At 36.0% G+C, this 26,391-nt stretch overlaps 2 protein-coding genes across 4 annotated transcripts in view; one reads left to right on the forward strand and one right to left on the reverse strand.

Moving 5' to 3' along the window:
- Positions 1 to 1,870: 1,870 nt before the first annotated feature.
- Positions 1,871 to 12,058, forward strand: LOC122016969. Of its 2 annotated transcripts, none has more exons than XM_042574410.1 (6): positions 1,871 to 2,085; positions 2,444 to 3,080; positions 7,902 to 8,212; positions 8,290 to 8,340; positions 10,279 to 10,709; positions 11,379 to 12,058. In XM_042574410.1, exons 2-6 carry the CDS (start codon positions 2,521 to 2,523, stop codon positions 11,811 to 11,813), a joined length of 1,788 nt encoding a protein of 595 aa, XP_042430344.1. In that variant the 5' UTR covers positions 1,871 to 2,085; positions 2,444 to 2,520; the 3' UTR covers positions 11,814 to 12,058. The 2 variants fall into 2 exon arrangements, with proteins under 2 accessions (XP_042430344.1, XP_042430345.1); XM_042574411.1 differs by having other exon boundaries at positions 2,479 to 3,080.
- Positions 12,059 to 17,105: 5,047 nt separating this feature from the next.
- Positions 17,106 to 26,391, reverse strand: part of LOC122016970 (MACPF domain-containing protein At4g24290-like) — a 30,006-nt gene continuing 20,720 nt past the window's right edge. For both annotated transcript variants that reach the window (XM_042574413.1, XM_042574412.1), the window contains exon 7: positions 17,106 to 17,958. In XM_042574413.1, coding sequence (XP_042430347.1) covers positions 17,281 to 17,958 — 678 coding nt within the window. In that variant the 3' untranslated portion in view covers positions 17,106 to 17,280. The remainder of the gene's footprint in view (positions 17,959 to 26,391) is intronic.

Raw genomic sequence — 26,391 nt, forward strand, 5'->3', positions numbered from 1 at the left:
TGGACTTGCGGGATTGCAAAGGGCACGCATCGAAGGTATAAAATCTTTTTATGTAGATCTAGGAGTAGATCTAGTTTGAAACTCGTATTCGTAGTTTTTCGAAATTTTTCTTTGCACGGATCCAATGGCTAGGGGGTTTCGGGGTTTTCGCGACGCGAAAAAGCGGTTTTCGCGGCCCGAAAAACCCAACACTCCCTCGACTCCTCTAGTTGTGGTTGTGTCATTGTTCTTCTGGTGTTCACCATTGAGATTTTTCTAATGCTTCTTATCGTAGCTTTTCGTATCTCTTTCCGTAGACGATGCTAATTTGATGGTGTCACATTTCACCTGCTCGAATTCCTTCCTTCCTACCTTAGCTTCTCTTTGGATAGCAGCCGCTAGGGATCCTTCGAGAGACGAGACATGAGGATCAACGAGCATTAGTCAGGGGTCGACATTGCCCCTCAGACGATCAAGTCAATGAAATGACAAAGAGGAGAGTAAAGAGCTCGAAAGAGAGAAAGACGTAAAAAAATAGCCTCTGTGAGTGCCCAAAAAGACCATACTTTCACTTACCTACGTGAAGATAAAGACTCAGCCAAAGAGGATCCATGTCAACGGTCACGCTAGCCCAGGTTAGGCCGCATGGGTGATCACACGAGCGAAGCATTGCTCCTTGATCGACCACATGAGTGAGCCTCTCCATCTATGACAACAACTATGAGTCTGTACCGTCGGCTTTGTCTGATTGTTAGCTTGACGTTCCTTCCTCCAAGGGGACCACTAGTACATACTGACTCTGTATCAGAAGAGGTTAGAAGTGGGCATCCCAAAAGAGTCGACTCATCTTGGCTCTGAAATAGTAAGAATCTGGCATGGTCACTCAGTCCAAAAGATGATCACTTGGATCAAAGATGACTGGGTTGCCTTGTGTGGAAAGGGGAGGCGATTATGTCTTATAGGTTCGAAAAAGCCCATGACCTAGTTAGATTTTACCTAGGTGACATAAGTAAGAAACACCAATATATTGATAAATGGACGCTTGGTTCCATAATCATGATTAAAAATGTGTCTTGAAAATCAAATATAAGTTTTCGAAAGATTACAGTTAGTATTTTCACACTTATGGAATTCAAAATAAATGGTTTAACACATTTTGGTGTCTTTGAATCTTTTATAAATTTGGTTAATTTCAAAAATTAAAATGATCTTTCATGAAAATTTAAATAGGGCTAATACTTACATTTAAATAAAAATAAAAAAATAAATTTATAATTAAATTTTACAGAAGTCATGAACTTTATTCATAATTATTACCAAACTAATTTACTAAATTTTAGTTCCTTTACTAATCTTGTGGATGGATAAAGGAGGACAACGAATGCAGGAAAAATTCTTTAGTGGAAACGAAAAAAGTTACTTAGTAGATCAATAACATTGCGAAAGAAACGAGAAAAGAAGGACAAGAAATGAAAACAAGGAAAAAATTAGAGAGACAAGGTCAGTCGTTGTTACTTAAAAAATATTTTTACTCTCATGTAACCTAATTCTTTCCCTCATTCATCCTTTCATGTTACTTAAAAAATATTTTTACTCTCATGTAACCTAATTCTTTCCCTCATTCATCCTTCCGAATAAACATGATATTAATTCCCTTGATTTAATTTTATTTATGGCGATTTTAAGTTATGTGATATCTCAACGGTTGATTTTCTATTTTAATTAGGGGCAATTAGGGTTTGATTCGGGTGGGGTTTGAATTAAGATTCCGTTCAGGGGTCAATTTGGGCGAGGTTTGAATCTAAACCGATCACTCGGGTTCCAATACCCAGCGTGGGGGCCTCTGTTAGTAGGGTTTATATATAGTGATTAGTGAGTGATTCGTGCGTCGGAACAAGCCTCTCCCTTTCTCTTCTCGTTCTCGTTCTCGTTCTCGTAATCTCCCTCGTGTTTCTGATCCCCAATCGCGAGGTAACCGGCGTCGAGGATCTTACGGCGCGGTCGGAGAGCGTCTCCTGAGCGCTCCGCTTCTGGAGTAGTTGAGCATCTCCTCTCTTGTGGCCGAGTTCTTCACCGAGCGGCTGCGGATCTGGTTGATTAAGATTGGTGAAGATCTTTCTCATCTTTCTTCTTCTATTTCTTCCCTTGTGTTATCTAGAAACTATTTTCTGGTGGGATCGGGTTGTCATTATCCCTCTTCCTATTTGGTTGAAGTTTTGGGTTCCGGATTGTATTTTTTCCCCTGTTTAGGGGATGTTGTGTGGTTAGAAATTGTTGTAGGATGTTATGATCCCACACTTCAATTCAGTGGACGCTGTTCCTTGGTAGAGTAGAGAGGTTGTGAACCTTGATCGTTAGGAATTAGTTATCTTCTTTTGTGAGTTTGGAATTTTCTTTTGTTTTTTTTTTTTGAGAAATATTTTTCTTTTTGGTTCCGAGACTTATTTACATGTTTTTTTCGTAGGCTCGTTCATTTTTCCTATCATGTTTGTATTTCAGTGTGTCCAAAAGTTTTAAGTACTTAGAAGGGTTTCAAGTATCATGGCTCCTGCGCAATGTATGTATGGTGCCAATGAAGAAGGAAAACTTGATGTCTCAGTAAAAACGGAGAACAAGGAATTTGTAGAAACGAAAGAGGCAGCCGGAATATTTTCTTCAGATAACAGTGAAGATCGTATGTTATGTGTTGGATCATTGAAAGAAATGGGCAAATCTGTAGTTGTCCCTGATGAAAGTAAACTTAACCACATTGTAAAATCTGTGAACATGGAGTTGGTGGATGACAAAGATGTGCTAGGATTTCCACATGCAAAAAATTGTGAAGAAGTTGATTTTTGTGCTGGATCCTCTACTTCCTTGACTAAAGTTGATAATGTCATTGTTGAGGAAATTGACATTGTCAATTGTACGGATGACATTGATGACAAGGCACTGGAAATTGATGACCTAGATGCAACTGAGTGTTCTAGCTCATTCGGGGACACTTTCTCAGGTTCAGAGAATGAGTTGAAGCAGGAGAATGGGGGTATGGAAGTTGATTCACCACTTGTTCCTTCAAATGTGGATCCTGCTGTATTTGATTTGCTTAACAAGGATTTTAGGTAAGTTTTTATAGATACAGTCATTAATTTTTTCCTTAGAAGTTTACTTTTTTTTTATACTTAAGCATTGTTATGTCTGGAACTATTGTTTTATATATATATATATATATATATATATATATATATATATTGTTTTGGGGGATTAGAGAAGTGAGATTGAATTAAGTTATTAACTAGAAGTTATGGAAGTCATGAGGATGATGAGACGCTTTAGGAAAATTGATGCAAGCAAGAGTGGAACAGAATGTTAGGGAAAGAGACATGTTAGTTTGGTAATATGAAGATATGATATACTAGATTAGGATAACCATATTCATGCCTTGGAGAACATTGAGGAATCATAATTTGTCTCATATTGTACAACTCTAGATTCAAGTTCAAAGGGTTTCATCTTACTACTAGGAATGTAGGTGTTGGACACATCATATTCTCAAGTTGGGACATAGTGTAAAGGACCTAAATTTTTTTGACATGACATATCTTTAGTAAAACGTTATTTTGTGTCAAGGTAGGTAGGGCTAGGGGAAGGCATTAAGTAAGAGTCTGGGTAACATAGATTGCAAGTATTACAAAAATCATATTAAAATTCTAGAATTTTGAAAACTAATTAAATTATCACCAGAAACACCTAGAAATTTAATAAGAATATAGACATATAAACATATTAAAATTAGTTGATGAATCCTTTTGAGTATACAACAGATTAATTCTGAAAATATATAGTATATAAATTAATCTCTCTTATCCATGGTTTAAAGTAAGGTTTCTTACTCTAGTTTTTATCCCCATCCACAACATCATATTAAGACTTAGACGTTCCTCTACACTTGACATGTCTTGAAGCATGTCGAGATAATCTCGTAGTTTTAATTTAAATATTCTTGCACTTGGCTTGTTTACTTTTAAAAAAAGACTAATAATTAGAAAGTCAATCAGATTAAAATTTTAGAGAAATGAATGACTAACAAGAATTTTGATTAATGACCCAAAGGAGTATTAGTAGCAGATGTTGAAGCAGATATAATTAATTACTCAATTGTAAATATAATTTATTAGAATTATAAATAAATGATCATATATGAATTAATAATTAATGAATTTACTTTTATAAATATAAACCTTAATTATATCCTATAATAAATATATTGTTTAATCAATGTAATTAAAACTATAAGTTTTTATGAATTACTAAATGCCACCCCCACAAAATATAATAATCATTAATCATTTGACTTTTGTAATTTTAATGAGTCAAATTAAAAATCCTTTAATTAATCAATTAGTTAAACATCCCACCTTTTAACGAAAATTAAAATTATATTAATCCATAACTTATTCACTATATTGAAGCCTAACCCTTTTTTTATAAATTGATAACATGATTTATTCTTTATAAAATAACTAACTTTTCTAATAAAAAACCTTAATTATCCCAATACAAACTCTAACAAACTTTTCTAAAAATACTAAACAACCTTTCTATGCCATCATATATCATAATTGATGAAATCATGATCCCATGATTTATGGAATATTTCTAGCCCAATTCTTAGGGATATACATAGTTACAAAAAAAAAATCATGTTTTCCTACACCCTCTTAATTTAGTGAATAGAAGATGCAACACTTTGAAACATTGAGCTACTTAGCCCTTTTGTAAGTCTAGTAAGTGTATCTGCTAGTTGTCTATGAGTGAGATACAAATCAATCCACTCTCTGCTCTCTAGTTTCTCCTTAATGAAGTATTTGTCAATTTCAATATGCTTTGTTTAATCATGTAGTGTCAATTTGTGAGCTATGTTAGTTTTAGATTTATTATCACAATAATGTCTCATTAGACCATCCCACTTTATCTTTAAGTCATTTAACTTTAACCAAAGTCATTTATACACACCTTGAGTCATTGCTTGGAATTTTGCCTCTGCACTAGACCACACTATCTTATTTTGGTTCTTGCTCTTCCATGTTATGAGGTTGCCATTAAGAAAGGTGCTATATACCTTCTGTTAATCATTGTCCTATCATAATCAACTTCCATACATGTCTTTAGCACTAAACCTCCCTTACCCTTTCCTAGTGTTCCTTTGAGATACTGTAATAATAAGTGAGTTAGTTGTAGATAAGTTTCTTTTGGGTTATGCATAAATCAACTAAATTGCATATTAAGTCTGGTTGTGTAAGAGACATAAATAAGCTTTCCTACCAAACATTGATACATTTCTATCTACTGTGACATCTTCCTTTGCCATTCTAAGTTTAGGATTTGAGTCTGTTGGATTACTTAGGCTAGCTTGCATGTTGCCTTGCTTGTTTATACAAGCAGATCATAAATAGAGATACAAATGCCTTGCTTAGAGTGAGCCACTCAATCCGGTAAAGCATTTCAACCTTCCTAATACTTTGATTTCAAACTTCTTTGCCAAACACTGATTTAGAAGTTATCTTTATCATCAAAGAGAGTTGACTCCCTTTGGGGAAGAGTGTTTAATAAACGATACATGATCTCTTTGGCTTTGTCTTTACCCCATGACAATTATAATTTTTGCAAATTTTCTATACTATGTTCGTGGTGATTGCTTTAGTTCATATAAGGCTTTCTTCAATTTATATATACTATTAGCACCAAAATTATTTCCATATCTTGATGGGAGCACCATATTAATTTCTTCCTTTAGTTCTCTTTGCAAAAATGCATTCTTGACATTAGATTGTTGCAACTCCCAACTATAATTAGCTGCCAATGAAATTCTATTCATTTTTGCAACTAGAGCAAAAATCCCTTGAAAATCAATTGATTATAACTTGTGGTGATTGCTTAGGAGTTAGGTCCATATAAGGCTTTCTTCAATTTACTTACAATACAACAACAAACAACAACCAAGTCTTTTCCCACTAGATGGGGTCGGTTGTATGAATCAATTTACATACAATATGAGCATCAAATTATTCCTAATTGTTGAGATCGAATGACCTCCTCTGATGTGCTACACTCCTTTGACTGCGTGTAGTAGTTGTTTCTACAACTTCTGACATTTTTATAAGTCAAGACTTGCCCAAAAAAAAAACTAGTGAGAAATGGGGAAAATCAACAATGGAGGCTGAGCAACAATGATGAAGAATAGAAAAAGGAATCTAATTCTAAAGGTTGGTAAAAGGGACATGAGTAACATGGAAGAAGGAAATCTAAAATCGATGAAGGCTGGAAGAAGGAAATCCAAAATGAAGCCCAACGCTTTTACACCATGACAAAAATTAAAATTATATTAACTCAAAACTTATCCAATACATGGGATTCTAACCCCTTTTTATAGATTGATAGCACCATTTATTCTTCTTATGATTTATGAAATCATGATCTTATGACATGGAATATTTTTGTCCTAAATTTTAGAGATACATATGGTTACAAAAATACAGTTCCCACATTAATCACCCCACGCCATACCATAGAGGAGTGACTCCATGCAATGAGTAGGTCCTCATGAATGTTGTTATAAGCTCTTTTGTTGTGTCAACAATATCTTCATCACTGCTGCTTCCTTGGGTATGTCATTGCCTTCCTTTATCCTCTCCCATCGTCTTATATTCTTTCCTTCCCCACAGACATGACCAACAATTAGAATCAAGGCTGAACTCATGGGGTGAGCAATTTCTGTGAGTTGGGGTTGGTACCAGAAGTCACAGGTTGAGATTGACCTTGTTTACTTCTTTTGACTAGTGTTGGTTATCATTCTCTGTAAATTTTGGCCCACTTAACTTGACACAAAATCTCCATCCTTGCTCTTATGACTACCCTAAATATTAACCCAAACGAGTCTGAAAAACACATGAGATGGAAAAATAATTTTAAATAATTAGATCTGAGAAAAAGCTATGTGAACTAACTTCTTATAAAAAGAAAAAAAAGATCATGTTTTAATTTCCACAAAGCTGGTCACACAAATATAACTTGAATAAGTCAGCAATGATTGTTGTTTAGTGGTTAAATATACTCTTAATATCTACAATGATTTTTTATTTTTAAATATGGCCTATATCAACTTTGACAATCAATTTCCTGGAAGAAAAAAGTGAGTGCTCATTGGAGAAATTCCATCTCTTATCTTATGTGGAGATGAAGAGTCTACCTATTTTTGTCAGATCTATCAACATTCTAGAATTCATTCAGATACTAATTCACTTATTAATTATCACTTCTTACTCCTACAAGTTTTGGTAAGAACATAAACATACTAAAACATAGATAAATCAGTTAATGCACTAACTTTTTTGTATCACATATATAAATCAGTTAATGCACCATCTTTTTAGTATCAAATAAACAAATTCTAAATACATGTAGTCTTAGAAAGGAATCTATGGAAAATGCAACTACAAAGCTGAACAATGTGAAAAATGATAACTTAAGGTCAATTAGTTTTAGATCTGAGGTGAACTTGTATAAAAGGGCAACTTGGTGCACGAAGCTTCTGCCAATGCGGGTCCCGGAGAAGAGTCGGACCACATTGAGTCTATTGTACGCAACCTTACTTTGTATTGCAAAAGGGTATTTCTGCGACTCGAAACAATTTTACCGTTGCACCAAGGCTTCCCTTCTTGAGATAAAACTATATGAAGTAAGTTTTTGTGCTCAGTATTAAAAATCTGTATAATAAACCCAGGATTCTTCGGTTTTAATTTCCTCAAAGCTGGTCATGACAATATAATCCATTAGTTATGAATGTTGTTCAGTGGTTAAAGATATCTCTTGACTTCCAAAATGAATTTTCTGTTTGAAATGGTCAATACTAAACAAATTTGACATGACAAGCAACTTTCCAGGAAGAAGAAAGTGAGTGCTCATTGGAGAAAGTTTATCAGTCCTCTCACGTGGAGATGCCAATGGTTAGAGTTGCACATGAAACAATTTTTCTCACAAGCTTCAATGTATGATAAGGAGCTTACGATGTACAAGCATGGAAAGGAACTTCAGTCAAAGATTATTGAGTTGGATAATTCTGTCTCTAGATCAGTGCCCTTCACATCTCGAAACAATTGGAAAAGTTCCATGGACAGGAGAAAAAGGAAAAGAACTGAAGATAAAGATGGCATATCATCATATATGTCAAATCATGCTATATTTTCTTACTATGGTAGCTATGAGTCCCATATATCAATCTTTATGCCTCTTTTAGTGCAACACTTGGTAATTTATTCTACTACTGTGCAGAAAATAAGAGAACAGATTCAGACAGCCACTCAGTTGATGATGATTGTGAAGGTAAAGTTTTCTGCTAATTCAGGATTTTTTTATTATGGTTAAAAATAAATGTAGTTATTCTATTGTTAGAATGCTTAGTACTGATGATATATGGTGAAAATATGTTAACATTCACAAAATGTAGTGGTAAGAATAAACAAAGAAATGCCACTTCATTGCATAAGCATTCATCTCAGACATATATATTCTAGTTATCCATGTATCCTTCAATATGGACAATTGCTGAAAGGATGAATCCCATTATATAACTCCCGTAGTTGAGCTCCATACAAAGGGGAAAAAATGGCATGAAACATCACCTGAAGACCACTGTTTATTTTCCCACTTTCTGCTACAAGGCAATACATAACCACAATTGATACCGATGTTTCATTAACATATATCTTTTCTATGCAATGGTTTTTCCCGTTAGTTTGAGTTTTTTTTTTATCTTCAGAAGGTTATGAAACAAGATTGTGACACTAAACCTCTAATAATGAATTTCTGATTTGAGAAAGGTTACAAGATCTATTTATTATTTTATGTTATTTTATAATCTTTGCATCAACTTGCTTCCTATTAACTTTTTCTGAATACCTTGTCTTCCAAAGGAGAAAATGTAATTTAGAGTTATATTTTATTTTGTTCTCTTCTATCTACTATTTTAAATGCTTTCACAAAGACAACTTCTATAGATGCATAGGTTATGAGTGAGGTATCACATTGCCTCTTCTCACGCTCATATAAAAATTATGCAGGCCAAATTAATCCTATCTTGTTAAAATGGAAGTCATGTCCACGTTAACGACTTGATTACTTGCCACATTGATTAACAAGAATTAAATTTGTTGTATTGGTTATCTTATCCTGTAAATTTTTCTTCAGATGTGCTGGTTGATTGGTTGACATGTTTGTTAAATGATATGTGTTTTGTGATATATGTATTGTTTGTGTTACATAGTTGACATGCATGCCAAATGCTATGTTTTGTGCTATATATTTTGTCATCTGCTAAATAATTTGTATTGAAGTATGAATTGTTTAGGATGATTAATCTGAATGTGACCAATGAAATTTTTATATATAATAATAGCTTAGTTTATTAATTTGATATTTTTGTATGTGCTTGTCAAACATAGGACTAGTATGCCTTAGTTATTGCTTTAGGGATTATAGTTTTTATGGTTCATTAATGATTTCGTCTATCTGGCAACAAGTAAACAGCATGGTTGATGGCCTGACACTGTTTGTAATACTGTGTCGGCCTGGTCTCGACTGATACCCAGAGTTTGAATCGTTCGAGTTAGTTTTATAACTGGCCTGAAAAGAAATATGGGTATTTTGCTTGGTGCTATTACAGGAATCGTTTTTGCTTTCTTTTCCTCTAACTACTAAGATGTTTCAGTTGATTGTCTCTTGCCTGTCCATGAATTCAGCAACAGTTCGAAAGATTGACCTATTCGGGAATCTCCGGATCTATGCTTATTTTCAACTACCTAAAGTATTTTGTCACTTGCTTTCCACTCCTAAACTAGTTCTTTTACTCAAATAGTCAATCTTTTATTGTTTCACATGCTTATAGAACTACATTGAATGGAATGATATCTTACTTTGGAAATTATTTGAGAGGAATATTGTGGAAAAAAGTACCCAGCATCATCCAATCTTGATAAGTGCTTTCTGTTGTTCCTTTTCTTCCTTGGTGCACTTGGATGCCTAAAGCAATTTAGTTACTGAAAGCAGACTACCTGTTATATTTTGTTGATTTTTTGTTTTGGCATATCCTTCAATTTGAGACAATAATATATATCAGAAATTATAAGCCGAGATCAAGTTTTTTCTATCACAAATTTTTACTGATCTTTAAGTTTTTTGGTTTTTATACAAATTCAGATTTTTTTTTATATTATTCATTGTGATGCATCTTTTCAATGATTTTTATTGTGAATATTGCATCAGATTACAACATCATAAGCAATGATGATAATGAGTGGTTGCTTGGCTTGAAAGGCGGTGATAATTCCCTCGAACAGATTCTTTTGAACATTGAAGCTGTTAAATCTAGAATTCTGAAGTTGAAGATTCAGCTTGACAATGTCATAGGTAGAGATGTAAGAGAGATACCTTCTCCTTCCAATCTATCAATGGAAGATCTGCCCGTGAGTTTTCTGCAAAATGGTACTGGTGGAGGTGCAACGTCGACTGGATTGCCAGGTACACCACCACACATTGCATCTGAATGTGAGACACAGAGGGTGGTTATGCCCTTAAGTGAAGGTTCAAGCTACGGTGATGCTGCAGATATTGGTATCATTGAAAGCACAATCGGCTTATTGTCTGGCAGTGCTGTAACTCTTGATCACCACCACATGAGAGACTTGTGTGAAGATGTAAGAATTCTCGCTCTCTGCTCTTTACATTGTTCTGCTATCTTGTGGTTTTAAAGCTGGGACAGATCAGCAGGTTCAAGCAGTTAAACTGGAACCAGCTAGAGGTAAAACTGGTACAATTCTATTTCTGGAGGGCAACCAATTTAACCGGACAAGTTTAATAGGAAAAACTGAGGACCAGCAGGTCTTCCAGTCCACTGCCCTTCCTGGCCTAGCTAGTGTTACAAACTGTTGCCTAGTCGAGTAGTTTCTGCTCTGAAGTGCATTTATTATCAACCTATAAGAGCTGTAGTGCTTGAACCATGCTTTGTATTTCTATTTTTATTTTTATTTTATAATAGGTAGATGACCTTTCCCTTTTGTTTGCCTACCGGGTAAATTCAGAGCACAACTTAATCATGCTCAGAAGTTGAACTTTTAGAATATTCATCCTTATTAAGATTTGAATCTATTCTAGTCCTCTTATTTGTTTCTCTGAATGCTTTACCGCTATACTACACCAGTGGGGGCATTGAACTATGCTTTGCCATTAGAATTATGAATGTCTTGGGTAAGAGAAAGGGATGCCTCGTATTTGGGAGTCATATTGAATGAACATCAGCCAATACAAATGGCAATTATTCTTCTACTTAATGATTTCTGATGCTATTACCTTGTGTTGAGTTGCAGAATGAAGATGTGTTGATTGATAACCCAATAGCTGAGGAAGAGTATCAGAACTTTGAGAAAGTCAGTCATGAAACAGATAAAGTTGAGGGTATAGCAAAGCCAAACAGCGTGATCCATTCTGGTGACCAAAGTACTGCCCCTAACGTGTCAGTGCCAGAAACAAGTCGACCTGGATCGAATGTTGAAATGCCACTGCAAACAATTCTGAAGCCCTGTTACACTGGTAAAAGAAGAGGACGAAAGCCCAAGAAAAAGTGGCAAGCCAGTTTAGTTGCTGCTTCTCGTCAACCAAGGACCAAGAAGCTTCGCGTATCTAGTTCTTCGTGGAGTGACTGGAATTCTGGTCCTCCCAAGACTGAGAAGCTTCAGACTTCAGGTCCCTGGAGGAGCGAGAGGCTTAAGATGCAAAGATTAGACGCCAACAGGAAGTCGTAAGTCTGTCGACGCTTCACGTCCCTTGAGGGAGGATTAGATTCCAAGAGTGACCAGTAAGAAAACATGATGAGTTCAAGTGTACATGCATCCCATCAACTTGTACTGGAGCCTGCTCTGGATTCTCTTTCATCCTAATCTAGAACAAAGCTTGTATGCTACTGGATGACTGAATTATTAGGGTACTGTTCTATGTATATGTTTTTTATTATTATTATACCATGACCTCGATCAGTTCCGTAGTGTCAGATATCATGCAATTGTTTTGTAGTCAGAACAAATGAAAAGGTAGAATTTGTTTTATCGTGTTCTGGTATGTTCCATGTGTCTGCCATTGTTATTTGCTATTATCAGTCGTGTAGAGTTTTTGATCACTCTAATTTATCTATATTAATTTTAAAATAGATAGTAGTTTTAAGTTGAAGTTTTTTTAAGTAATTTGTTGAAAATTATTATATAAAATTATTTTAGTTAAATTTATCTGCAAGTGTGCTTTCAACTACTTTAAATTCATATTAGTCTAGTTTTAATAAAAATTGTTATATGGAGTTAAATTGATCCAATTTTTTAAAATGTTCTCTTCTTATAGACTTAGTTTTGAAGTGATGTTAAGCTGTTAGATCATTTGAATCCAAGGTTATTAGCAATTTTAACTAAGATTATTATATAAATTTAAACTAGATGCATTTAACAATTTAATTTTAATGAAAAATATGGAGTTAAATTGATTGAATTCGAAAAACATTCTCCTTTGACACTAAAATCATATATTATGCTTTTAGACCGTTTAAGATCAAGATTACGAGATGCTTTTGAGCAAAATTATGATATAAATTTAAACTAGTTTTTTTTTTTAAAAAAAAAAAGTGTTCTAGGTCTTTAAATTTATCTTATCACTTTATGTGATTAAAATTATTATAGGAACTTAAATTGGTCAAATTTTAACTTTTAAGTTAATCAATCTTTAGGATGCTTAACTTAAAGGGGGAGATTGGGTTATTTTTCAAGTTGGCCAATTTGGCTAGCAAGAAATCTCGGAGAAGCTCCCTTCAGAAGGTCTTGGCTTGTATGAAATCTCTAAGGTGGAACTCTTAACCGGTGAAAGTCTTAAGATGTCCAAATCCTAAAGATGGAATTTCTAATAGATAAAAGTAAAAAAGAAATAAATTCTTGACGAAGTATCAGAAGAAGAGTGAACTCTAGTAATATAAGCTTAGCAAATGGAAGTTCCAAGAAGAGAACTCCCGACACATATTAGTTCCTATAGAGAAGTAAACACTTAATCGGTGGAAGTCAAGAAGGTCTTAGTAGATGAAAGCCCAAGCAAGTTTTGTTTATTCTCTTCAAACAATAATTGACTTGGCAGTTAACTAATACTTTGCTCAATTGACTGGTTATACCATGAATTCCAAATCATAAAGTGTGGTATTCTACTATGAGTTAGTTGACTAATGATGGGTTTAGTCGACTGAAATCATAGATCAGTCAGGAAAGTTAGTCAATTGATTAGTTAGAACAGTTGACCATAAACAATAACAAAATTGCAGTCATTGATTTGACATTATGAAATTTGCAACGATTAGATATCTGTAGGATATTGTGCAAGCAGTTGACTGATGTACAGTGACAAACGACTAATGGCGATTTGGAAATATAAAATTGTAATTAATCATTATAAAAGGTTTCTCTGCATCAGGTTACTAACAAGAAAGGAAAAAACTTAAAGATGCTTTGGAGTGCTCCACTTTAGGGGCTCTTGAGACGAGCTGGATCTTCTGGTCCGTAATTTGTGGATCAGGGGATGGTCCGTTGTATGAGGATCATTGATTTCGATGGAATTCACCTTTAAATTGATAGGGTCCATCCAAATCAAGGGTCTACAATAATGGACTATCCCCTGGTCCGTAAATTGTGGACTAGAGGATCTATCCTCCTCTTGAGAGAAGAGCAAACCATGTTAAACATCGTGCATTAGTCAACTGCTCCTTCAACATCAATCAATCGACTGGGCACTAGAGCTTTACTTGCCCTATTAGTGAAGTGTTTGTTCCGTTAGTCCGACTGTGGCTTTAATAGTTGCTTTTTGAGACAATTATTATATCCGTTATAACCGTTTAATCCTCCACTTTATCTTTAATAGTAGCTTTTGGAAAATTGTTATAACAAATGGTGATGTTACACTAGATTAGTTGTTATGCTAGTTGACTCAAGTGACTACCAATCGATTGTTCAACAAAGATGACCAAATTGTTTGATATTTTAAGTAATTGAAAAAGGTTGGAAAGAAAAGTCATAATTTTTTAGAAAAGTCATAACTTTTAGTCATTTTCAATATGTTTGGTTGTCCATAAAAGAGGTTAAATTGGATAGAAAATAAACATATATTCTTACTCTCCTTTCCTTTGTTTTCTTAATTGTCTTACTTAGTGAAAGTAAAGGCAATTAACTTCATCTAATCCTAAAGGATATTTAGTCTTTGTGGTGCATAATTTATAGACCAAATAAAGTCTCAAGGATAGTGTTTGAAACACGATTTAGAATTTAAGATTGATCTTATTTTTGAACACCAGACTCATACTACACCAACACAAATAGTGCTCTTGGTCTAAGTTACAGTCCACTACGCAATCGATTGGCATATAACATCAGTTTATTAATCAATTGATTGAAACACTTGGCATACAAGGGCGATAAATTGTCGACCGATAACATCAATTCAATTGATTGAGTAATGACTAAGTCAATTCTAACATTTTGGTCGGAGTTTGATCTATCCCTTATTCCCCAATATTACATGTGCACTCATATATATATATATATACCCATCGTTGCACAAATGAAATATGTCAAGTTACTAAAGAAAAACCCTTCTCCAAGACCTTTATATGGAGTCTTCTTTGCCTTGCCGAGTGTTCTATCAACATTGAATAGTCGGACTTCATCTTATCGGGCATTCGGTCACACTTAATCTTTCAAGACTTCCTCTCGTCATACATTTGATTACCCTTGATCAATCAAAACTTTCTCTTATCAAACATCTTATCATCCTAATCTATTAGGATTGAATTCTCTCTTATTATGTGACTTGCTCCTCCTGCAGACACTTGTCACAGGCTTATCAATTTCCAATTTCGACTTTAATTGTTATTCATAAGCTTCTTTTAGGATGCAATTGCCTACTTAATTTTTATTTTAAATTTTCCTCAATATGTACAAGTGAATTTTTAAAAATAAATAAAATATATTTTTTAAACATTTCAATTGCTTAATCATATTTAGTTTACTTGCTTCTATATAAACTTTCGAGCGTCAGAAGGCCAACAATGTTGATCAAACCACGCTGTTAATAGAACAGAGATATTACACAATGTGATGTAGAATCAGATAGATAGGAACATACTGGCATGTAGACGAACGCAGCAGGCTCTATCAAGCCACAGTTCAAGCTCATGAGATATTGCACACGCAATAGCCAAAGCGCTTCCGACTACTCTACTAAACTTTCGACCGTCAAAAGGCCAACAATGTTTATCAAAGCACACTCTGTTTATAGAAGAACATGCATGAATCTAGATACCGATGTGATGTAGAATCAGATAGATAGGAACATACTTGCATATAGTAGGACGCAACAAGCCCTATCAAGTCACAGTTCTTGCTCATGAGATATTGCACACGCAATAGCCAAAGCGCTTCCGACTACTCTACTAAACTTTCGACCGTCAAAAGGCCAACAATGTTTATCAAAGCACACTCTGTTTATAGAAGAACATGCATGAATCTGGATACTGATGTGATGTAGAATCAGATAGATAGGAACATACTTGCATATAGTAGGACGCAACAAGCCCTATCAAGTCACAGTTCTTGCTCATGAGATATTGCACACGCAATAGCCAAAGCGCTTCCGACTACTCTACTAAACTTTCGACCGTCAAAAGGCCAACAATGTTTATCAAAGCACACTCTGTTTATAGAAGAACATGCATGAATCTGGATACCGATGTGATGTAGAATCAGATAGATAGGAACATACTTGCATATAGTAGGACGCAACAAGCCCTATCAAGTCACAGTTCTTGCTCATGAGATATTGCACACGCAATAGCCAAAGCGCTTCCGACTACTCTACTAAACTTTCGACCGTCAAAAGGCCAACAATGTTTATCAAAGCACACTCTGTTTATAGAAGAACATGCATGAATCTGGATACTGATGTGATGTAGAATCAGATAGATAGGAACATACTTGCATATAGTAGGACGCAACAAGCCCTATCAAGTCACAGTTCTTGCTCATGAGATATTGCACACGCAATAGCCAAAGCGCTTCCGACTACTCTACTAAACTTTCGACCGTCAAAAGGCCAACAATGTTTATCAAAGCACACTCTGTTTATAGAAGAACATGCATGAATCTGGATACCGATGTGATGTAGAATCAGATAGATAGGAACATACTTGCATATAGTAGGACGCAACAAGCCCTATCAAGTCACAGTTCTTGCTCATGAGATATTGCACACGCAATAGCCAAAGCGCTTCCGACTACTCTACTAAACTTTCGACCGTCAAAAGGCCAACAATGTTTATCAAAGCACACTCTGTTTATAGAAGAACATGCATGAATCTGGATACCGATGTGATGTAGAATCAGATAGATAGGAACATACTTGCATATAGTAGGACGCAACAAGCCCTATCAAGTCACAGTTCTTGCTCATGAGATATTGTACATGATAGCCAAAACACTCGAGACTAATCTACTAAACTTTTGACCATCAGAAGGTCAACAATGCTGATCAAATCGCGCTGTTTATAGAACACCAGAGGTTGACTAGGGCATGAATCTGGATACCAATGTGATGTAGAATCAGACAGATAGGAACATACTTACATGTAGACGGGCACAACAGGCCCTATCAAGCCGCAGTTCATGCTCATGAGATATTGTACAGACACGATAGCCAAAACGCTTGAGACTAATCTGCTAAACTTTTAACCATCAGAAGCCTGATCAAATCACATTGAATTTATAGAACAGCAGAGGTTAACTAGGGCATGAATCTGGATACCAATGTGATGTAGAATCAGGTAGATAGGAACATACTGGCATGTAGACAAACGAAATGGGCCCTATCGACCCACAGTTCATGCTCATCAGCTCTGTTTGAGTTTTATGAGCACCAAATGTTGGTGTAGGATGTCTATAGAAAAATTTGCTACTCTTCAATTCTGTGTAATATATCCTATTTCGCAACAATTTTCTCAAATCCAATTCTTAACAAATCCTATATGAGAACATCAGAAACAGTGCAATGGCATTTTCATCGGCAACTAGTGGTGATTATTTAAAGCAATTACAAGTATGATATACTAGCTAAAAGAACAATGCCATCGAGCTGAAAACACAGGACAGAAATTCAATGAACAAATTCTTGATTATATCGCAACTTCGCTTCCTTCGCGTGTTACTCATACTCTTCATCTGGCAGAATTGCTGTCAGGAGCGAATACTTGGCCCTCAGTGAGATCTTGCCCCTCTCTAAATGCAGCTTCGCACCGGAGACCACCCAATACCCTGGGCTGTCCTGTGGGCCTCGTGACATCTCAGTGGTATCGACAAACTTGAGCAACTTTGGAGGAACTGGAACTGGTGGGCCGCCTGGATACACCGCTGAGTTGATGTTCACATCTGCTGGCCTTGGCGGAGGTTTCTGGATAGCCATGGAGAAATGAGTGCTAATGAGTGTTGAAAAGAGACCAGACTTTTGCACCAAGTTTGGAGACCCTTCCCACTCGGGATCTTTGACCAACACAGCATTAGAAACTGACGAGAAATGGAGGCCAAGGAAAAGGACTTTCTTTAGACCATGATACTCTACGTGCAACTGAGCCCCAGTGACAATTGAAAGATCATCATCAGCTTCAACAGGAGCTGTGCAGACATGAGAAAAGCGCTGCCAAGAAACAGGCTCGTAGTACTTTCGGTCATGAGAATCGGTAGAAAAGTGGTTACTTGCATTGTCACCAAGTTGAAAAAATTGTGGACGAGAGCAAAGATGTTGCAGATGGATTGCTAATCTGTTACTCCTTTTACCTTCCAAATATAGCCGGAGTCCAGTCACAGGCTTCTTCCCCACATCCACCTGCAAAGCATAGTTGATTACAATTACAAGAGAGCCCAACATAATTCCATCTTAAGCAAAATCAGAAAGCATGAGGATCATTTAAAAAAGCCTCATAATTCATACTTCTTGCAACCAAAATCAAACAACTATAGCAGTGCAACTCTGGAATAAACTACAACTTCTAGGGGAAATTAAAGCAAGAAAAGAATTATACATAGCACTATAGCAGTACCAAAATCTCAAGGGACAGAGAGTTGACTAATTAGAACAAATAATATGCAGAGTGAAAGTTCCAATCGAAAACTAAAATAAGAAAACAGGGTCAATAAGTTCGCTCAAGCTGTTTGTAAGAATCAGCTGTTTCTAGAGAACTATGGTGAACACCTTTGGTAAGCTTCTAGTAAGAATTGAGCACCCACCCCATTACATAAAAATGAAATCTATATGCATATATTTTGGTTTTAACCTTTTCTAATCCTTCTATTTTTACCTTTTGCTGCTACTCAATAAAAGCACATTCAACATGAATAGAAATGCATTTTTTTTAAAATAATAATAATAATAATTCTCCCATTCTTCTATCCCATTTTCTCTTTTTTTTTGTTCCCACGAGTGTGGTGCAATGGTAAAGCACTTAGAAGAGTAATAAAAAGAGGGGTTCAAATTCCAAATGGGAAATGTATCTTGGTAGACGAACTAGGGGGAAAGTCATCTACCTCAAGGATTAATTTGGTGAAAAATACAAAATAACAACCAAGCCTTATCCTACTAAATGTGGTTAGCAAAATGGATCCTTCTACATCATTGGACTCTATCCCCTACTATATCATCATTTATATTTAAATAAATTTTATCTTATTTTATTGTTACTAATCAAATCTTTTTTGATCTTCCTCCTTGTTTGATGTGCACATTTGTCATAGTTTCACATCGCCTAACTAGAGCATTTATTGATCGTCTAAGTATATGTTCGTATCATCTTAAACGCGTCTCCTAAAGTTTTCACTCAATAGGTGCAACTCCAACTTTCTCTGATATTTTCATTTCTTATCATGTTCAACCTTTATGCCTCTACATCCATCTTAACATTCTCATCTCTGCATCTCATATCTTTTGCTCATGTGCTCGAGCCCAACATTTAGTTTATATAGCATAGCAAGTCTAACCGTCATTTTGTAAAACATTCCTTTTAAGTCTTAGAGATGTTTTACGATCACAAAGAACACATGATACTCTCTTCCATTTCAACCATCCTGCTTGTATTCTATGTAAAATATTTCTCTGAATGTCTTCATTCTTTTGTAAAAATGATCTTAAATACTTAAAACTTTTAGTTACAGACATATCGTCATCTCCTATCATAACAATTGTCTCATTACGTCTAATATTACTAAACTTAAATTTTATATATTATGTCTTTACTCTACTCATTTTAAAATCTTTCACTTCTAGCATTTTTAACCCAGATTTAAGTTTAGCATTTACTCTTTGTCTTATCTACCAAAATAATATCATCTACAAACAACATGCACCGCGGTACAGTATCTTGGAAAATAAAAAATTTATAATTATTGTATCCTTTTGACAATACTAAACTAATGTATCTAATACCTCCTAGAAGCTCTTAACTTTAGAGCTAGATTCCGTCCCCAGGGCTATGGTGCCGCGGTAGGACATCCAGGTTGTCACCTAGACACCCGCGGCTATAGCGTATTTGCAGGAATTTTTCTTCCAAATGGAGGGCGCAATCAAAGGATGCTGGGCTTCTGGGCTGGCTGCCGCGTGCGCTTCCCGATTTACCCTGGTGGCCGATGAGAAACTTCCGTGGAGTCGGGCCGGTCACCGCAGGGATAGTCAATGAGGCTAACTGGATTATCATTTATTATTTATTTATTTATTTTACTTTAGAGCTGGTGTAATGTCCTAAACCAATATGCGTGCGCCCACACACACATATATATAAAGTTATTAGATACCAAAAATGTAGATAAATGTGTAAATAATTAAAATTTAACATAATTAGAATATTTTAAGGAAAATGAATATTTTTAGTGGATAATATATCAGGAAATAAGTTTATATGAATTTATGAAATTTATTGAAATTTTTATAGATTTTAAATGAACCCTTTTAGGTTTTAAGTGATACAAATGGGTAAGCAGAAGCCTATTTAGAAATACCCATTTCAATGAGGAGTTGATGGTTATATAAGCAATTTATCTAAACCCTAAGTTTAAGTTCTCATTAATGGCCCAATTCCCCTTATCTCATTGTCGTTGACTCCCTCTCCCGATCTTCTTTTTCCATCGCCTCTCGTCGTTAGCACCGACAGCTGCTAGCCCTGATCGCCGCAGCCAGTCGCGGCAAGTGACATGGCCAGCTCCTTTCCCGGCCTCCTTGGGCCAAGCAGCACCGGCGTTGTGCCCTAGCTTTTTAGTCGTCGTCGCCCTTTTGCCTATCACCACAAGTAGCCACTAGCCAATCGCCGTGCCGCTCGATCCCTCGATCATCTCATTTCTTTTCCTCACTACTCGATGCCGGTCGCTATTCGCGAGCTCCGACAGATCGCGCCAGCGCCCGTCGACGACCGCTGCTTCTCTACTCATCATCAACGGTCGCCCAAGCCTTGCTCTGGCAATCGACCTCCATTTTGGCCTCCCATCTTTGGCCTTGAACACCAAAGGGCTCCCAGTAGCCAAGCTTTCGGTCGTGCCCTAGAGCCGTCGTCGAGCCGCCTCCTTTCGATCATGCACCACTGCTTCCTCTTGTTGTTATACTCTCTCCAGATCTAGAAAGGGATGATTAGTGGTTTAGGGGGAGCTTCAATTCCACCATAGCACCATTTGATTTTCTATCAGAGGAAGCTATGGATCTAGATTGAGCCATCTTCACACGCAGTTGCGAGCCTCTGCCGCAAGTCACTGTCTCAAGATCGCCATTGCACCGCCACCCCATCCACCTCTTTCTTCGATCTTGAGAGCAGAAGGAAGGAGGTCTCTCTGGCCTGAAGCCCTGAATGGAGGTGAGGAAGAAGAATCCCGATGGGAATAGGATCCAACGGAAAGAGAGAAGGTTTGGGCAGAGTTGTCTTTGAGGCATGTTCTTCACTTTCTTGACGCTTTAATTCTTCCTATAATATGTAGAACTATGGGTTAAGTATAGATAACATCCTATGATTGAACGAAATAAGATTTCATGTAGAACCAATTTAGGTTTCTATGTTTCATGTGCATGTTCTATACTTTATTATGTTTCAACCAGTTCCCTAAAGTCATGTACGTTTTGACACCATGTTAGGTTAAGTGATAAATTTCAGAATTTAGCTAATTGTGATGATGATTATGCTTTTACTTGTTTCTTATCTCGATAACCTTACATGCACTATGTAGGTTTTGGATTTGAATTTGGTTGAGATTTAGTTATGAGTTTCGATTGTGCCCATGCTCTTTATATTTCCTAGCATGATTTTCTTGCTATAGGTGACATGTTAGCGTTAGGCAATTTAGTTTAGCATATTCTCAACCATGTTATTGCTTTAAATTTATCCTCTATGTTTTGTGTGGCTTCAGATTTTTGTAACTTGTAAGGTTTTGTTTTGTTTTCTTGCTAAGGATATCATGTTTCGGCCCGTACAAATTGTGCATGTTTCAACTATGTTAATGCTTTAGTTTAAGTTCCTTCCTTATAAGTTTTGAAGGCTTGTATAAATGCATAATTTTGGATTTCATAGATTCCTATACTCTTTTGCTCATTTAGTGAGTGATATCATGTTAGCACCTAGAACTTTTAAGCTTCAGAATTTGTTTAGTATGCTTGTGCTTACCCTTGTTTCACATCATGATAGTTTAGTAAGCTATATGTATGATACGATTTTACATGCTTGGGCTTACGATTATGTCATGTTCTTTTGACGCCTTATTATGATACCTTAATATGATCTAGGCTTAGGGGGACGTTTATGTTTTTCCCTACATCCTACCATGATAACATTTATAGGTTACATATTAGGTTTTCGGATCCTTAGGATTTAACATGCAATGAAGATAATTATATTTGATAACTTTGCAAGCATATGTAAAGTTATGTTCTTTAGGATCAACATACTATAACGGTGATGATGTTGGATAACCATGTGGTATAGGTAAGTTTCAGATTTCTTGGTTTGATAATCTATAACCCTAAACATGCTCCTGAAAATGATAATGATTTAATAAGAATATCGTGAGAGAAAAGACCGTAGAGGGAGCCTGTTTACGGGAAAAGCCCCAGAGGAAGGCCAATATCGGTAAGTTGACTGTAACAAAGTGATAATGATAAAGGTTTAAAGAGGATAGCGTGAGGGAAAAGACCCCAGAGGGACCTCGTTTATGGGACAAGGCTCAGAGGTAGCCCAATATTGGGTAAGTTGACTGTGACGAAACGATTATGATAATGATTTATGGGAATACTGCGAGGGAGAAGACCCCAGAGGGAGCCCAACACCAGATTTCCATCAGCCACGGGACAAAAGGGTTGTTGGAGTCCCCACCAACTATAGGCCAAGGCACAGTAACAAAAAAGTGGTTGCTGATGTCCCGCCGCCTGGTACCATGGATTTACAGCTGAGATTGATCAATCGACTATATGATGATAGCTAGTCTCAACAATCCAACCTTGCCTTAAAAAGGTTTTATGATATGCTACGTTTATGTATATGTTTAGGTTCATGATATGCTATGTCTATGTTCATGTTATGCTATAAATATGTTAGGTTCCTGAGATGCTACGTTATGTTCATGTTATGCTATGTATATAATTGGGTTCATGAAATGCTATGATCAAGCTCATGTTACGCCATGTTAGATTAGTTCGTGCTATGTTTACGCTAGTTCATGTTATGCTATGTTTATGTCATGTCTATTATGGTCATGCGATGCTATGTTCATATTCATGTTAGTTATAACCCTGTTAAGCTATTTTATTGTTCATGTCAGTTATAACCATGTTATGCTATGCCTATGTCTATGCTAGTTCATGCTATGTCATATTCTTGTGATGCTACGCTTATGTTTATGTTCATGCACGTTGAAATCATGGTATGGCCATCAATAAGCTTTGGTTTACATTTAGACTATGCTAACTAGGTAGGTTGGTAATATAGATAAGTTTAAAAATTTAGGCGACTCTCGCTTTTCCCTTAGTATGCACATTATACGAAGTATTCTTGCATATGGTGGTTTTGAATATGCTCAGACTTTACTTTTTTCAGACTATGGAACAATTGTGCAGAGGCGTCCAGCTCGGAACAATGACAGTACAACTGGAAGACCTTCTGATTTATGTTACCGCATTTGCTAGTAGTTCCTTTATTTAGTAAATACAACCTTGTAATTGATGACATGTAATAATAACCGTTAGTGACTTGTTCTATTTAGTAGTCTTTCCAGATGGCCGCTTGTGTCTAGAAAAAAAAAACTAGGGATGTTGCAGCTAGATTCCACCATAGCACAAACATGAGATTGAAAGAATGGGATGTTAAACAACATGATTGTTGTGTCTGTGATGTCTAGTGAGTGATGAGTATTGTTTGGAGCAAGGAATTATTTTCAATCAAATTCGATGTGGTTAACTATGTGATTTGTGAAAATAAATTCACAAATGGAAAAGGATCCTCAAATGTCCAAAACAAATAAAGAAAATTTCTTAATATTCTATACAAAGTAGTTCATATATATATACACACACACACACACACACCAACTTCTTAGCATGGTGAAGTCCCAAGAATGAACCTCTCTGCATGCTGGTAATCCTTGTGAGGATGAATTGACCGACCATGAGTTGATTAGGCAGTCAACTTAGGCTCAAACAAAAATAATGTTTTTGTTCAAGGATCAATCAACTAGTACATAACTGTGATTCCCAGTTAGTCCACTGGTGAACCAGATCAATTGATTGCTCAATAATAGAAATCTTGAAAAAGTCATTAATCTGACATTAACGAACTGCAACGACCAAATAGCTTACAGGCTATTATTCGGCAGTTGACTAATGGCTCATTTTAGTTGAGGTAGCCATTGTAGCAAAAGAGGCTAACAAAATCAATTAGAAGCATGATTCAATCGAATGACCGAAGGCTACAATGGCTCATTTTAGTCGACTGAGGGAGCCATTGTAGCAAAAGAGGCAAACAAAATCAAGTCAACAATTGATTAGAAGCATGATTCAATCAAATGACCGAAGGCTGGAAAGCTATTTGAAGGCTGAAAAGGAGCTACATGGCTATAAATATGGGCATGTCTAGCCACTGGAATACCATTGAAAATTGGCATACTATCATTCTTAAGCTCAATGCATTATAGTTGTAGAACAGGAATACGGGGTTCCAAACCACAGTAAAAACTCTTATTCAATTTGTTTGGTTTGTCTTTTTTTTTTTCTTTTACTTGCATTGCACTAACTCAATTTGTAGAACCAAGCATGAAAATGAATTATTGATTATTCATCCCCCTCTAGCCTCTCAAGGATCCAACAAGTGGTAATAGAGCTCTATCACTACTAGAGGACTAGTTGCCCAAAAGAGCAAATTTAAGAGATGGCAATGCAAGAGGAACATAGCACAATACGGGCACCATTCTTCAACATGACCAATTTCTCTTATTGAAAAGGTAGGATAGAGTATTATCTAATGACAGATATTGATACGTGGTTCATTGTGAAAGAAGGTTTTGAGATGTCAACTCAACAATTCCAACCCTTAAGTCTCAAGGACCTTTAGGAGAAGCTCATCCAACTCCATGAAGGTACAAGAGATTCTTGCAAATCTTTTATCGAGCCAAATGTTAAATTGTGTGAATTGAGAATTAAGTGAGCCAGTTACATGGGAGGTTCAAGGAGATCCTTAGCAAGCTACATGTTATTGAAGAACAAGTAGAGAAGCGGGACCTTATAAGGTATGCCCTCAAAGTCTTTCCCCATACCTCACTTTGATCATCCATTATGGATGCCCAACAAGTGCCCCAAGATTTATCTTTGATAAAATTTGATGAATTTTTTTGTTAAATTTCATGAACAAGCTACCTTATGGGTTTAACTTTGGTTACTATAAATAAGTAAAAGGAGTCATCTTCCAAGTCCGAGCATGAAACCAAGAGCGAGGTGAAATTTCAACAAGTGGGATAGCACACTTCATGAAGACGATGATGAGGAAGAGCAAGAAGTTCAACAGAAAGCATGTCAAGAAAATGTTTGAGGATCAAAGAAACCAACAAAATTGGAAGGTGTAACAAAACCAAATCTAATATTACTTTCAATGTAACAGAAAGGGGCACTACAAGTTGGAATTCCGGAGTAGCACAAGAGGAAAAGCTAAGAAAAGGAAAGTTTTTACAGCAACTTGGGATGACCCCATTCCCTTCATGGCAATTGATATGGAGTTGAGAGATCAAGTGATGAAAGAGAAGAAGCATCAAGCTACAAGGGGAGCCATTAAGTGATGATGAAATAATATTTCCTGAATTAGATAAGTTAGATGAAACTATAGCTTGTTTAAGAAACTCCTTGTCTAGGTCTAAGGATAAGGTTAAGTCACTCCAAAAGGAGTTTATAGCGCTTATGGGAGAGACAACTCCATCCTCCACTTGCAAAGTTCAAGAAAAAGTTATTCCCGAGTTGAAAAACTTAACAGAATGTTCATTTAAATTGCAAGTGGAAGAATTGAAGAAATGTAAAGATTGATTTACTTAAAGCTCCAAATATCTAAACAAGATACTTGGGGGCCAACAAGCTATTTATAGCAAAGTATTGGCTATAAGACAAAACAAGGTATCATATGTTTCCTTAATTTGTTGAAACACCTCCTTCATGCTTAAAGCCTCCATTAAGGGAATCTCAAGGTCTAGAATGGTAAAGGCATGGGTACCCAAGCATTTGCTAGGTACAAGCAAGGGAAGGGTACTTTGGAGAAAGAATGTTGGATAACGGGTGTTCTACACACATGATTGAGGACATTGCAAAATTCACCGCCCTCAAGCACGAGCACAAGAACAAAGAGATGGTGTCATTTGAGAATAGTGGGAAGCTTAAGGTAATTGGTATAGGCAACATAAATTTTACCTACAATTTTATTAGTTAAGTGAATGAACTTTCACCTCTTTAGTATTAGTCAATTGTGTGATACTGAGTGTAAAGTTGAGTATCACTCAACTAAGTGTTTGATAAAACACAATAAATTCTAACAATCATGCTAGTAGTAGGATATAGGAAGGATAACATGAGGCAAATTGCATAAATTTACAAGAGGGATTAGGTGAAGGGCGCTACAACAAGGACAAATTATGTAATGCGTGCCAAGAAGGCAAACAAGTCAAATCTACGCATAAAAGTAAAACTTTACTTTTATTACTTCACAACGGTTACAATGTTTGCATTTAAATTTATTTGATATTCATGGTACTATTTCACTTAATGGTA

This window comes from Zingiber officinale, chromosome 8B (genome assembly GCF_018446385.1).
Source record: "Zingiber officinale cultivar Zhangliang chromosome 8B, Zo_v1.1, whole genome shotgun sequence".
Classification (NCBI taxonomy): Eukaryota; Viridiplantae; Streptophyta; class Magnoliopsida; order Zingiberales; family Zingiberaceae; genus Zingiber; species Zingiber officinale.

Excerpts from the sequence above, each read along its gene's own strand:
- LOC122016969 (XM_042574410.1), top strand. The coding sequence starts at position 2,521 with ATGGCTCCTGCGCAATGTATGTATGGTGCCAATGAAGAAGGAAAACTT. Across the intron at positions 3,081-7,901 it reads TTGCTTAACAAGGATTTTAG|GAAGAAGAAAGTGAGTGCTC; the intron begins GTAAGTTTTTAT and ends GCAACTTTCCAG. Across the intron at positions 10,710-11,378 it reads TGAGAGACTTGTGTGAAGAT|AATGAAGATGTGTTGATTGA; the intron begins GTAAGAATTCTC and ends GTTGAGTTGCAG.